Source organism: Rhinolophus hipposideros, assembly GCF_964194185.1.
Source record: "Rhinolophus hipposideros genome assembly, chromosome: 7".
Taxonomy (NCBI): domain Eukaryota; kingdom Metazoa; phylum Chordata; class Mammalia; order Chiroptera; family Rhinolophidae; genus Rhinolophus; species Rhinolophus hipposideros.
The window spans coordinates 79,758,433-79,770,689 of NC_138053.1; the positions used below are offsets into that span (position 1 = coordinate 79,758,433).

At 41.0% G+C, this 12,257-nt stretch overlaps 1 protein-coding gene across 4 annotated transcripts in view; it reads right to left on the minus strand.

Moving 5' to 3' along the window:
- Nucleotides 1-1,647: 1,647 nt before the first annotated feature.
- The window catches only part of PDZD2 (PDZ domain containing 2), a 331,929-nt gene continuing 321,319 nt past the window's right edge, over nt 1,648-12,257 (minus strand). For all 4 annotated transcript variants that reach the window (XM_081053224.1, XM_081053222.1, XM_081053223.1 and 1 more), the window contains 3 exons: nt 11,376-11,646; nt 10,336-10,470; nt 1,648-4,510 (listed from right to left, as the gene is read on the minus strand). In XM_081053224.1, coding sequence (XP_080909350.1) covers nt 4,344-4,510; nt 10,336-10,470; nt 11,376-11,646 — 573 coding nt within the window. In that variant the 3' untranslated portion in view covers nt 1,648-4,343. The remainder of the gene's footprint in view (nt 4,511-10,335; nt 10,471-11,375; nt 11,647-12,257) is intronic.

Consider the following 12,257-nt stretch of genomic DNA (forward strand, 5'->3'; position numbering starts at 1 on the left):
TCTATTTTGTGTGTGTGCTTGACTTTAATGGGAATGATTCTGGAGTTTTCCCACTGATGCAGGCTTTAAAAAAGCACTGACATCTATTTTCTTTTTTGTCCCACTAATATGATGAAGTACATTTATAGATTTCTTAAATTTCAAGCCATTTCATACATTCTTACCTTAACATCACTTGGATTTGGTATTTTCTTTAATGTCCTACTGGACTGTATTGGCTAACCTTTAATCAGGATTTTATTTATAAATTTGCTTTGTCCCTTTTCATAGTATCCTAAGCATTTTTCAAGTTCATCATTAATGTTACTGACTTGGATTTCTGGTTTCATTGAACTTGATGCTTCTAATATGGCTTTGGTTTGATAAGGTGGTTTTTTCAGCTTCTGTTCTTAGTTCTACTAGATTCATATTAATCTCATTTGAGTTTCTTATCTCTGAGCGTGTGCTTCTTAGTTTCCCTCTTTGTATTTGTTCATTTCACTGTGTTTTAGAGAGGCGAGTTGCATAAACAAGTTCGTTCTCCTCAGAAAAAAAAAAAAAACACTACCCAAGTCGAGCCAATCAGAATCTTACTTTTGGGAGATATATGGAAAATCAGGCAGTTAGCAGCTTGTATTTCCAAAGAAATTCTGTGATAGTGAGGGGGGCCAAAATTGTGACAAAATAGCATTCATAGATTTCTAAGTAAAAAGGTCTGAAGAGTTGGGGACAAGGCTGCCGATGGGTGGAAAGAGAAGTAGGTCTGCAGGAAGAGACCCACAAGCAACAGCAGGGTCCTGTCAGAGTAGGGCACTTAGTGAAGACCCGTAAGCCCCAGAGTTCCTGTAGTGTCTGAGGTCTTGTCATATGCTGAGTCCCATTCTTGGATGTTTGTGAGATGCCATCTTGCCTTCTTCCTTGGTGTCTGCATCTTAAAACCAAAGAGCCTTAAAAAAAGTAGATGGTTTTTTATTTCACTCTGTGAAGTAGGATCCCAGATCATGCAAGTATTGGGGGGAAAAGGTGGCAGAGGTGAGTGGGAGGAGTTTTGAGGAAAATGAGGATTGTGGTCATTGTGAAGCACGAGAGAAAAAACGGACAAGGAAAGTGTTGCCGAGTAGCACAAGAGTCCCATTGAGGTTGGAAACCATGAATTTATAGCAGCATCATTCTGTGTTGTTGTGGGATTTGGTCTAGTAATAGGCATGTAGGAACCAAGAAGTCAGCTCGTTGAAAGGATCCAGGATTTAACTGGGTTGAGGGAGCTTAGCTTATGGGCTGGATTGGGACTGTTGTGCTCTTATGGGGTCCAGTCTGCATAGAGATGAGAATGAAAGGGCAGAGGTTCTGATGGGGAGAAACTGACAACTGTGAATGGCTTGGAGGGCGTTGAAATTGAAGCTAAGAAGCAGTAGTGGGAAGAAAGGGAATAAGGTCAGAAGATTGTAAAAGTGTGGCATGTGTGTTTTTAAGATGTCAGAGGTAGACCGGTTTTGGATTGCGTCAGTTCCTGGGTGTGGCCTGGGAACGAGTGGGTGACCTGAGTTCTGTTGCCTTTTTGCCCCTCACCCACTCAGGTAATAATTTAGGTAATCATAAACATTTCTTATCTTGATATCTTGAAAGGTTATTCTGTAGATACAAAGTTAAAAAAAAAAGTAGTAAGCCGAGTGTAATAAGCAGAGTGTTTATTTTTTAAAATTACTTTAAAAAGATTGTTTACAGAGATGTGGGTTTACATAACTTGGCGACAACATTTTTAAATGTACAGGCTATTTCATATTATTGCACTTACTCTTTAATAATATATAAGGCATTTTATTTTACATAAATAAAGAATAATGTATAATATACAACAGGTGTGGTGCCAATTAAGTCAACCATCAAATTAAATGAGATGTGTATGGTAGGATAGAAATCAAACCCAACCTACTTCAACCTTCACAATATATCCTTGTAACTACGATTTACATGTTATAACACATATTTAACCTCATAGCTTATTGTGAATGACCAGTTAAAAAACGAAAACCATGAAAGTTTGAGTAGGACAATACCATTAGTGTTCACTTCAGGAAGTGTGGGAATTCATTCGACTAATTAGAAATACTCGTCATGCCTTGAACACTGAAGACAAATAAATAGCTTTCTATTTTAGGGTCAAAGACGGTTTGACTTTTGCTTGCTCCCTGAAGTTCCAACTGTCGGCCAGGGAACCCTCCTGGCAAGATCTACTAGAAATGGCAATGATTTGAACATAGTTTAGTGAGTCAGCGGTCTCCCCTTGCACCCAGATACAAGGAGGAGGGTCGCTCCCAAGGAGAGCGCCCCATTGTTCCACTTTGCTCTAGAAGTTCCTGTCCGTTCACAGAGGACTGTGCATTTCTTAGTAGGCACAGCTGGAAGAGTGGAGGCAAAAAATCCTTCTCAGTGTTGACTTCTAATAGTGTCTTGTCGTTTAGGCAAGAAAACAGAAACCACAAAACTGACCCCAGAGACTTAGAAACAATCTGGCATGCACCTTGCACTGACGGTCTATAGGATCCTACCTGGAATTGTAGTGAAAAATAGAAGGTAAATTCATCAGGTCTTTCTAAATAATGCCTGTACTACATGTTTTTTTGTATAACCTGTTAAAAAAAAATGAGAAATCGGGGCTCTCACCAGCCAGATAGTTCACGGCCATCGGAGAGGCCTCTCTGGCCCAACTCCACAAAGGTTAACTGGGATTAATCACTCAGAAAAAGGATGGACAAAGGTGACGGCTCAAGTGCCTCCATGATTGGGGGGTATAATGACTTGAGTTCTTGTCTCTAAGCCAAACACCCACTGTAGGTTATATAAAGTAAAAGCTCCAACATGAAACCTTAGCGTCCTCAGCATGTAATCTCACCTGGATTCCCCGGGACTCAATCAGCCAGCAGGTGCCACCCGGGAGTTTGGGTTGTAACTACATAGTTCTTTTGAAAAGTGACTCACTCTCATTCTCCATTTTCCTCTTTCTTATTACATTTTGGCAAATGAAGCTGATGAGGACCTGAAGTACAAGGGGAGAAAAGCCAACTGTGTGACAAGGGACAGTGCATCGAACGGGAACAGCCACTACAAAGCTAGTGCTTTGAATGGAGAGCAGCTAGCTAGGACCAGCTTCACAAGCAGCGTGAGTCACAGTTCTCTGCAGGGAAACTTTTTTGACAGAAGGAAGAATTTGCAAAACAGAAACAAAAAGAGCAAAAACTTCAATCACCTCAGAGGTATGGCATTACACCCAGGTCAGGAAAAGTGACCCAGTACTTAGAAAGGTCACATTTTTTTAAGCTGCTTGGGGTAAGGGGAGGAAAACCAACCCCAAAACCCTCTACAAGGATTATTTTAAGCTCCTCTATTTGGATTGTAAATATAATGCCTATGTTTATAAATCCAAGGACACTAAAAAGATACTTGGTTTCTAAAAATTTAGTTTAAATTACTGGTTGGAGTACACAAAATACAGAAACAGAAACCCGTGACTGTTATTTTTGGCTGCTCTTGTGTTGACCAGTCTTGAATCCAAGAACGTACTCAAAACAAGTTCCAAACTAGATGTAAGGGGCTCACGGAGCTGGAACTCCCTGCTCATTGTAAGCAGTGAGGTTCCTGGCGACTTAGCACAGTTCACCGGACCTGCATTTGTGTAACACAGCCTTACGACTTACGCTTAGATCAGGACCTCTTGGTCATCAATAACCCCCCGAGTTGAACTCTGCATCCGTACAGTGCACATTACACTCACTAAAAAATATTACTTTTTATTTGTTTTTCATTTTTTTGGATAATTCCTGAGCTCAGCCTAACCATTACGTCAATATTTATGTATTTTTTTAAAGTCTCATTTTCTTTTCAGGGTAACACACTGACCTGTGTCTCCTTCCATTGAATGTCCCTAAAAGCATTTGGTTACTTACTTACAAAATTATATAAAACTATAATCCTTTTAGTTGTGACACTTGGGTTGCCCCTCACACTGTTGGCTCCCTAATTGCCAGGACTGGGTATGTTGGGAGAGGTGGCAGAAAGGAAGCAAAGGTCTAGCTAAATGTTGCAGAGGAAAAAGCATCCTGCCACATCCCGTATCCCCATCAGTAAACATGAAAGGTAAGGGCAGGCACTGGAGCACATCTGCCCTGGTGACCTAGGGGGACGTCTTCCCGAGTTCAGCTTCAGATACAAGTACAGATGTAGAGATTTTTAGTCCTTGCCTACACCACGTTTCTCTGTTTTAGGAATCTACCGTTTAAAGCAGTCATTCTGATTTGCTAACATAAGAAGGGAACCGAGAAAAGGAGATTCTTGTTTAAAAAAATGTGTCACTCCTGCCGCTTGTTTCATGAAGAATTCCTATGCTTTCTAATTACTAACTGCACAGGTCCTTCCGGGACAGACTTCATAATATTCCAGGCATCGAAGTGCATGAGTCCAACTAGGGGTTTCCCATTAATGGCAAGAATTTCATCTCCAGCTTCTATTATTCCGGCTTGTTCAGCTGCACCACCTGTGAGAATAAATACAGAATAGTGGCTTGGTACTTTCACAATATCCAAAATGAAGTGCAAGTAAACTAAAAATTTAAATGAGAAAAATCTCTAAATGACATGCTTATATTCGTAGGATAAAGAGATACTTCTTAAACAAGACACACAAAGCATATACCCATAAAAAGAAATTTGATTACGTAAAAAAATTAAAACCTGTAATACCTTCCCCCACCAAATAAAAGCAACTGAAGGGAAGGTATTTCAAAGAATACAAAGTAAAGAGAAGGTTGAACAAAGGAAATCCATACCGAAAATCCAAACAGCCAATACATGCAGGAAAACAGGTTCAACTTCTAATTGTTAACAGATACTGGCTAATGTAGCCAATTTCTGAGAATCAGTGATTCATGGTCAGCCATGACCGTGGAGATTTAGGGAATTCACTGCTTACACACACAGCTTTGACATATTTCTACACTACAGCTTTGTGTATGGTCTAACAAGTCGATAAACTTTGAAAAAGCACACGTTTAAGCCCTCATATTAATTTCTTGCACATGTACATCTAAAAGAAACAATTGTATTGGAAAAGAAATGCACACTGGCAGCGGAAGCACTTAAAAAAAGGGCATTGAAAGAAAAATTCCCAAGTCTGAAGATAATTAATGTTCTCAGAAATCTTAATTAGATCTCAAAAAAACTGAGCCACTGTTTCTATTTCATCCTAAACTGCTGAAAAGCATCGTTAAATACTATTTGATATCAATATACATGATTATAGTTGACTATAAAAATTGAAAAAAATAATAAAAATACAGCTGGAAGAAAATAAGTTCAAATTCAACTCAAAGATAAAAACATTTTGTGTTGTTAATGATAGAAGCACATTAGAGGAGAGATGAGTCCTCACCAAAATCATCTCTACTGTGGGAGCAGAGAGACGGAGTTAGTCCTGGTCTCTGCTTTCTGCAGATAACACATTTTTGGAAGTCCCGAAGCACTGTTACTCTACATAACCAATTATACTGTGTTACCACATGCACCCAGTGTCTTGTTCTAGGAATATTGACTAAAGGCCCCCAAGCAGGTTAAGTGAGACCAAAGAACCTTGTATGTGTTCATGTGGACCTAAGAACTTGGGGGAGGAGGGTTCCAACCAAACAAAAGAGGAGGCTGTGAGTTAGTGGACCGCGCACTGTGAATAGCAATCTGATTGGTTTTGGTCTCAAGTCTGTGACTTCAAGCCACTGCTGCAGGTTTCTGTAAACCTGTTTCCTCATCTGCAAAACAGTGATGTTAATATCGGTCTTGTTACTTCACTAGATTGTTGTAAGGATCGAAGGAGGTGACGCAAGTAAAAGTCCCTGATGAGGGGGCGGACGGGTGGCTCAGTTGGTTAGAGCATGAGCTCTGGGCAACAGGGTTGCGGGTTCGATTCCCACATGAGCCAGCGAGCTGTGCCCTCTGCTACTAGGAATGAAGACAACGAGCTGCCGCTGAGTTGCCACTGAGCTCCCGGGTGGCTGGATGGGTCATTTGGTTGGAATGTGTGCTCTCAACCACAAGGTTGCCAGTTCAACTCCTGCAAGGAATGGTGGGCTGTGTGCCCCCTGCAACTAAGATTGAACAATGGCAACTGGACTTGGAGCTGAGCTGCGCCCTCTACAACTAAGACTGAAAGGACAACAACTTGACTTGGATCTGATGGGCCCTGGAGAAAGACACTGTTCTCCAATAAAGTCCCGTTCCCCCCTTCGCCAATAAAATCTCAAACAAACAAACAAAAAAAGTCCCTGGTGAATCAGTTAGTGTTGTGCAGACCAAAGAGGGTCCCAACTCCTGGACTTCTTTTATGTGAGAAAGAAACTTCTCTCTTGTTTAAACCATTGTTACTTTGAGTTTTCTATTACAAGAGGCCAAGCAGAATCCTAACAGACTTGACCACGATGTGTCTCTCCCATTTATTGAGGTTTTAAAAAATGTCCTTTAGAAAGCTTTTATGCTTTTCCCCAAAAAGTTCTTTCATGGCCAGCCTGAAAAAAGAATGATTATAATTTCCACTCAATAACTAATACAAGTTGGAGAATCTTTTCCTGTGTTTCTTGGCTGTTTAGGTTTGAACTTTTGTTTTTCTATTTGTTTTTCTTTACCCAATTTTTCTCTTTACTTTGTATTTTTCTTATTGAATTATAGTTCTTGGTATATTCTGAACATCACCCTTTTGTTGGTTAAATACATTGTAAATATCTTCTAGTCAGTCACTTAGGTTTTTATATTTGCTTATGAATTATTTTGCCACATATAAGATAAACATTTTATGTATTTTTTATGATACATGCTTTTTATGTTATGTTTAAGTAGTAATCCTTTAGTATTTTAAAGTAATGGTTATGGCTGATACATAGGAAATTCTATTGATTTTTATATGTTGATTGTGAATTCAGCAATCTTGAATTTATATTGGCTTAACATTTTATTCTTTTAGATTTTTTTTTTCAGTCAGGAAGAACCTGTAATTTTCCAGTAGTGAGAAATTGTATCCCTGTATTTCCAGTCTTTATACCTTTTATCTTTCTCTTGGCTTATTATATTATTGATATTCTTGGTAAAATGATGAAAAGAGAAACATTTTTAAAGCAGCCTAAACACAGTAGTGACAATGTTCTAACCTTTACCTGGACGGCTGCCACTTCACGTAGGAGATTACAAATAACTATTTACTGCTTTTTTTCATAGACAACATCTCTGACTGTTAAGAAAGCTTCAGGGAAATACGATATTCCTTTATTATTCAAAGAAGTTTTTTGGTATTAGACTGATTGAGTACTGCTATATTGCTTTTGGTGCTTGAGCTAAAAAAAAGGCACAGGAAACAAGATACACAGAAAACCTCATGCCCATTAAAATTTTAAAGTATGAAATAAAGGTTAGAAGATGAAATCTCTAAGCCTGTACAAAGAAACTGGATTCACTAGTCTCCAAAAAGTGAAGGCAGGGATCGACTGTATAATACTAAGAAATACTTCAGTGCCTTTCACAAGAATAAAACTGCAGGTTTGCATACGAGAGCATCCAAAATACTAGTCTACGAAACAGGTGCTTCTTTCTCTTCCTCTGACCATTTATATAGTTTTCCTGGATTTCTAGCCAGATGCTAGAGACAAAGGCCAAGGAGTCTCAAGGACATCATCCTTTCTCTGCTGGAAGTAGGTCTGGAGTTGCTTCTCTCTCCTGGGGCTTCTGCTTTGGCCCGCAGAGGCAGCATGGCCCGTGACAGAGCAGGGAGGCAGTGACTGCAGCTCCCTCCATGAATGGGCCTTCACATACCTCCATTTTGCTATCACTCTGGATAGTTCGGCTGACAGATGTTTATCCTCTGTCCTCTAAGGTGATATTCTGTCATCTTCTGGCATTCATGCTGCTAATCTCTAGTGCCTTTGGGAGTAATCTGTACATTTTCTCTGTTAGCCTTTTAGATTTTCTTATTTTTACTTATATTTTGAAACTTGACTGTGATATGGAAAGGGTTGGGTTTTTAAAATAAAATTCATCCTGTTTTGCCTTGATGAGAATTTTCAGTCTGAATATTGTTGTTTCTCAATTCTGGAAAATCCTTAGTCATGACTTCTCCAAATGTTTCCTTTCATCCTATTTTTTCCTTTCTGGTATTCCTCAATATTGCCTCTCGTAATTTTGATCTCTTTATTCCCTTGTGCTACAGTTTTTATGGTTTCTTCTATCTCAATTTTTATAAATTCTCTTTTCATAAGGATTTGGTACACTTTTGAATTCTATTTGTTAATTATAAAAATATATTCGACTGCATGTTTGTATGTGTCTGTTTTAACATGTCTGCCTGCTCCTTTTGCATACCCTCTTGGTCTTGTTTCGTGGATAATATTCCTGTCTTTATTTTTCAATGGCGTCTCCTGTTTATTGGGTCTGCTGGCTGTCTCATGGTAGTGGGTTTCCTCATGCACTTTGTAATCTTAGTTTGAGAGCTCTCGCTGGTGAGTGCTCTTCCAGTCTTACAGTTTCCTGCTTGCCTTCGCTTGGCTGTGTTCTGCTGCTGTCAAGTTAGCAAGTACGGGGTATTCCGTTTACCCTGGTACCATGATTCTAGACACCACACCCAGCAGAGGCCTGGCTCCTGATCTACGCCTTTCCTCCACTTGCCCGCTTCTGGCTGCTCCCTGGGCTGTACGGCAGAGCTGGTTTGACTGCAGTCCTGGCAGAGGGCAAGTCCGTACCCTCCACAGCACAAGAAGCCGGGTTCCAGTCACCCACAAATACAGGGGGTGTGCAGTCCCTGCTCCTGGGTGGGCACTGAAGCCCCAGGCCCACTGTACGTTTCTCATTCCCTGCTTCCTCTGGGCCATAGTACGGCAGCTCCTGCTGACCACTGAGGGGTTCGTTTTTAAGTACGGCTCCATATTTTAAAAATAATTTTCTATTGGTACTATGGGCTAGCAGGAGGCTCCTGAGGTATGTAATTGTAGAAATACACCTCAAGGCCACTGACTAGAGGTCATTAAAAACGTAACAGTCCCTAGCTAAGAGCTGACCTTATTACTTGCATATAACAGCATTATTCTGTTATATGCCCAAACTACAAGGGTAGTTTGCTAGACTGCAAGAAAGAGCACTTAGGTGTTTAAATAGTTGGTAGATATGAGGTCTCTTCATGAATGTACTAATAATATTTAATATTATAACAGTATCAGTATACAGTCATGCTCCACTTAGAGAAGGGGATATGTTCTGTGAAATGCACCATTGGGCCATTTCACCACTGTGCAAACAGAGTACGCTGACACAAACCTGGGTGGTACAGCCTGCTTCTGTAATTATATGTGCTATACTTTTACGTGATGCACCACAGGTATGTTTATACCAGCGTGAGCACAAACTCGTGAGTAATGTGTTGTGCTGTGACATGATGGCTATGATGTCACTAGCAATTGGAATTTTTTTAGCTCCATATAATCCTACGGGACCACCATCGTATATGTATGTGCTCTGTCGTTGACCAAAACGTTACGTGGTATATGATGTTATATATTGATGTGGTTGTTTCATGCTTGCCTTACCTTACAATAGTATTTAATAATATTTAACATACTAACAATACTAGTATAACACTTCCTAATACTAATTTTTAATAAAACACTAATATTTATATTAAATATTATTAGTGTTTATTAAATATTATAATGGTATGTATATTATATATACACATATACTGATATCGTTAGTAGAATAACCAGCTCAGGAACCTGAAGAGACTTTTGTGAACTCTCCAAGGTCATAAAATGAATTATTCAAGTTCATTGAGAAGCTTTATATCTACCAACCATTTCGGGGCTACCTACCGCTCCCACCTTACTTTCTTGCAGTCGGGTATCTGCACCTTGTAAGTGAACACGCTCTATGCCATGTTAAGTACCCCTGACTGGCACTCTGATGGCATTACTTAGCTCGATATGTTCACATCAAGAAGAGCTAATACTAATGAAGAACACGGAGACAGACTCTAAAGCCAGACAGCCTGGGTTCAAACCTTGTTCTGCCACTTCCGTCTGTGTGACCTCAGGTGCTCGCACAACTCCCCTGTGGCCCAGTTTCTCCTTTTGTAAAATGGGGACAGTACCTATCCGATAGGACCGCGGGTGACATACAGGAAAAACACAACAGGCTGACGCACAGTAAACCCTGTATGTCACAGAGCATTAAAAACGTTTTAGATTTTTTTAAAAACAAATTTGATTTCCAACTGGAAGCCACTGACATATATGGAAAGAAAATTGGTAATGGATGGCAGATTGGGTTTCTAGGACATTACCTTTGTACACTCGTTTAATGAACAGGGGCCCATCTCCAGACATAGACGATTTTCCTCCATCCAGACTCAATCCCAGCCCCGCTGAGGTCTTCAGCACTTCAACACACACAGCATCCTGTGCAGCTGTGCTCCTCCCTGCAGTGGTGGTTAGAAAAATAAAAATGACAGGGACACACATTACCTCCTGTCCTGTCCCCCCAAAGGTATTACCCCTGGCACCGAGTCCCATCCATCTTGAAGTACTGATGACTAACATTTGAGACCCGTGTTAGGGTTGCTCTCCCAAATTTGGGGCCCCTTCCTGGCTATGTTCCCATGTACCTGCACCCTCTGCTCTTCTGAGCGCTTTCTGCAAGCGTGGAGAAAGCTTTTATGCCCAAGGAGAAATCCCCACACACTGCTGGGACATGTCTCAGTGAGGCTGACGTCACACCGGCGGAATCCGCCTGAGAGTCAGAAACAGACGCAGGGCTTCGTTTGGAATAAGTACTGAGTGTGGCTTTCCATGCAGCCTGGGAGTGAGTGTGGAAGGTACACAGAGCATGTGCTTCGGAACCTCCTTGTAAGCTCTTGGCTGATTAAGGCTGCAGTCTCTGTCTTTAGACACTTTTTGCCCCCTTATTGCCTATGTTCTTCTAAAACAGGAAAGAACACAAGCCCTGATGTTTTCCAAGGACAAATCTCAGTTCTGGAATTTCTCTTTCTACGCTGATTCCCCCATCACACGAGATTGTTGTTTTACTTAACAGCCACTCAAGCCCTCACAAGAGAGGATGGAATGTAGAAGGGCTTTCTTCTTAAGACATTTAGGGAAGCTGTCAAGTATTCATTTTAAATCTTCAACAGCATGGTTCTAACTCCTGGGTCTTTTTAAAATAACTTATCTGTAACACTGCTTTTGCAAGAAGTGTCCACAAACTCTAGACTTCACTATACTTAATGTCTCCGACCCAGATGATGGTGGTTAATTTCCTTCCTGTTCAACTGGAAAGTACCATGCCAGCTGCTCACACCGACTGGTTGTTACACTGATGTCTTACCCATGCCAGGCTCCAGGGGGATGGTCTTTCTGGATACTGAGCCCTTCCCGTTGGCTGTGGGCAGCTCCTGCGTGGTCGAGGGACTGGGCTGGTCATTTCCTTTCTTGATGACCATGAGGACATCTTTGTACTGCTGTGCCTGGTGCAGAAGCTTCAGGACATCCCCATGGGCTAAGCCAGCCAGTGTGGCACCATTGACTGACAGAAGGAAATCCCCTCGGCTCATAGTGCCTTCCTGAGAAGCTGCCCCCTGAGAAAACACCCTGTGGACCTGGGACAAGGAGAGGACAAAGCCAAATTCATTTATGATCTCCAGTAAAAACAGAAGAGTTAACTGCAAATCCACAGTAAAGGAATCTTCTAATGGCAAGTTTTCCAAATCATACAAACACTTGGTTTATCAAAACCATATTCAGTACGAGGGATGGACTTCCAAACGTCAGTCCCAGCACTTGTACACATTCTTACTCAACTTCTTGCTAGTGTGTGCTCTGTACCTGACACCGTGGGGTGATAAGATACAAAGATGAACAGGACCTGGTCTTGTCCGGGGAGGGGGGCCTCCCTGATGATCCCAAAGCTCACTGACAGATATACAATTGAGGGGGTGGTTCTTGAGAAAGAAGTAAGTTCATAAGCAAATGCAGGTTTGCTCAGTTCTAATGTCTTTCTGGTGCTTCCACAAAATATTTACGTGAGTACGAGGATATAGACAATTGTGTTTATATGTATTGGTGCCTAATAGGTCACTCAGGCGCCTAATAGGTACGCTGTGTATTGTACATCGGTCAGCTGTGGTAAAAGGTGTGTTGTCAGTGAAAATATTATGTCCTCCTTTTCCATGTTTGTTTTGGCAGCAGTGAACAAACACCAGCAGCCTTT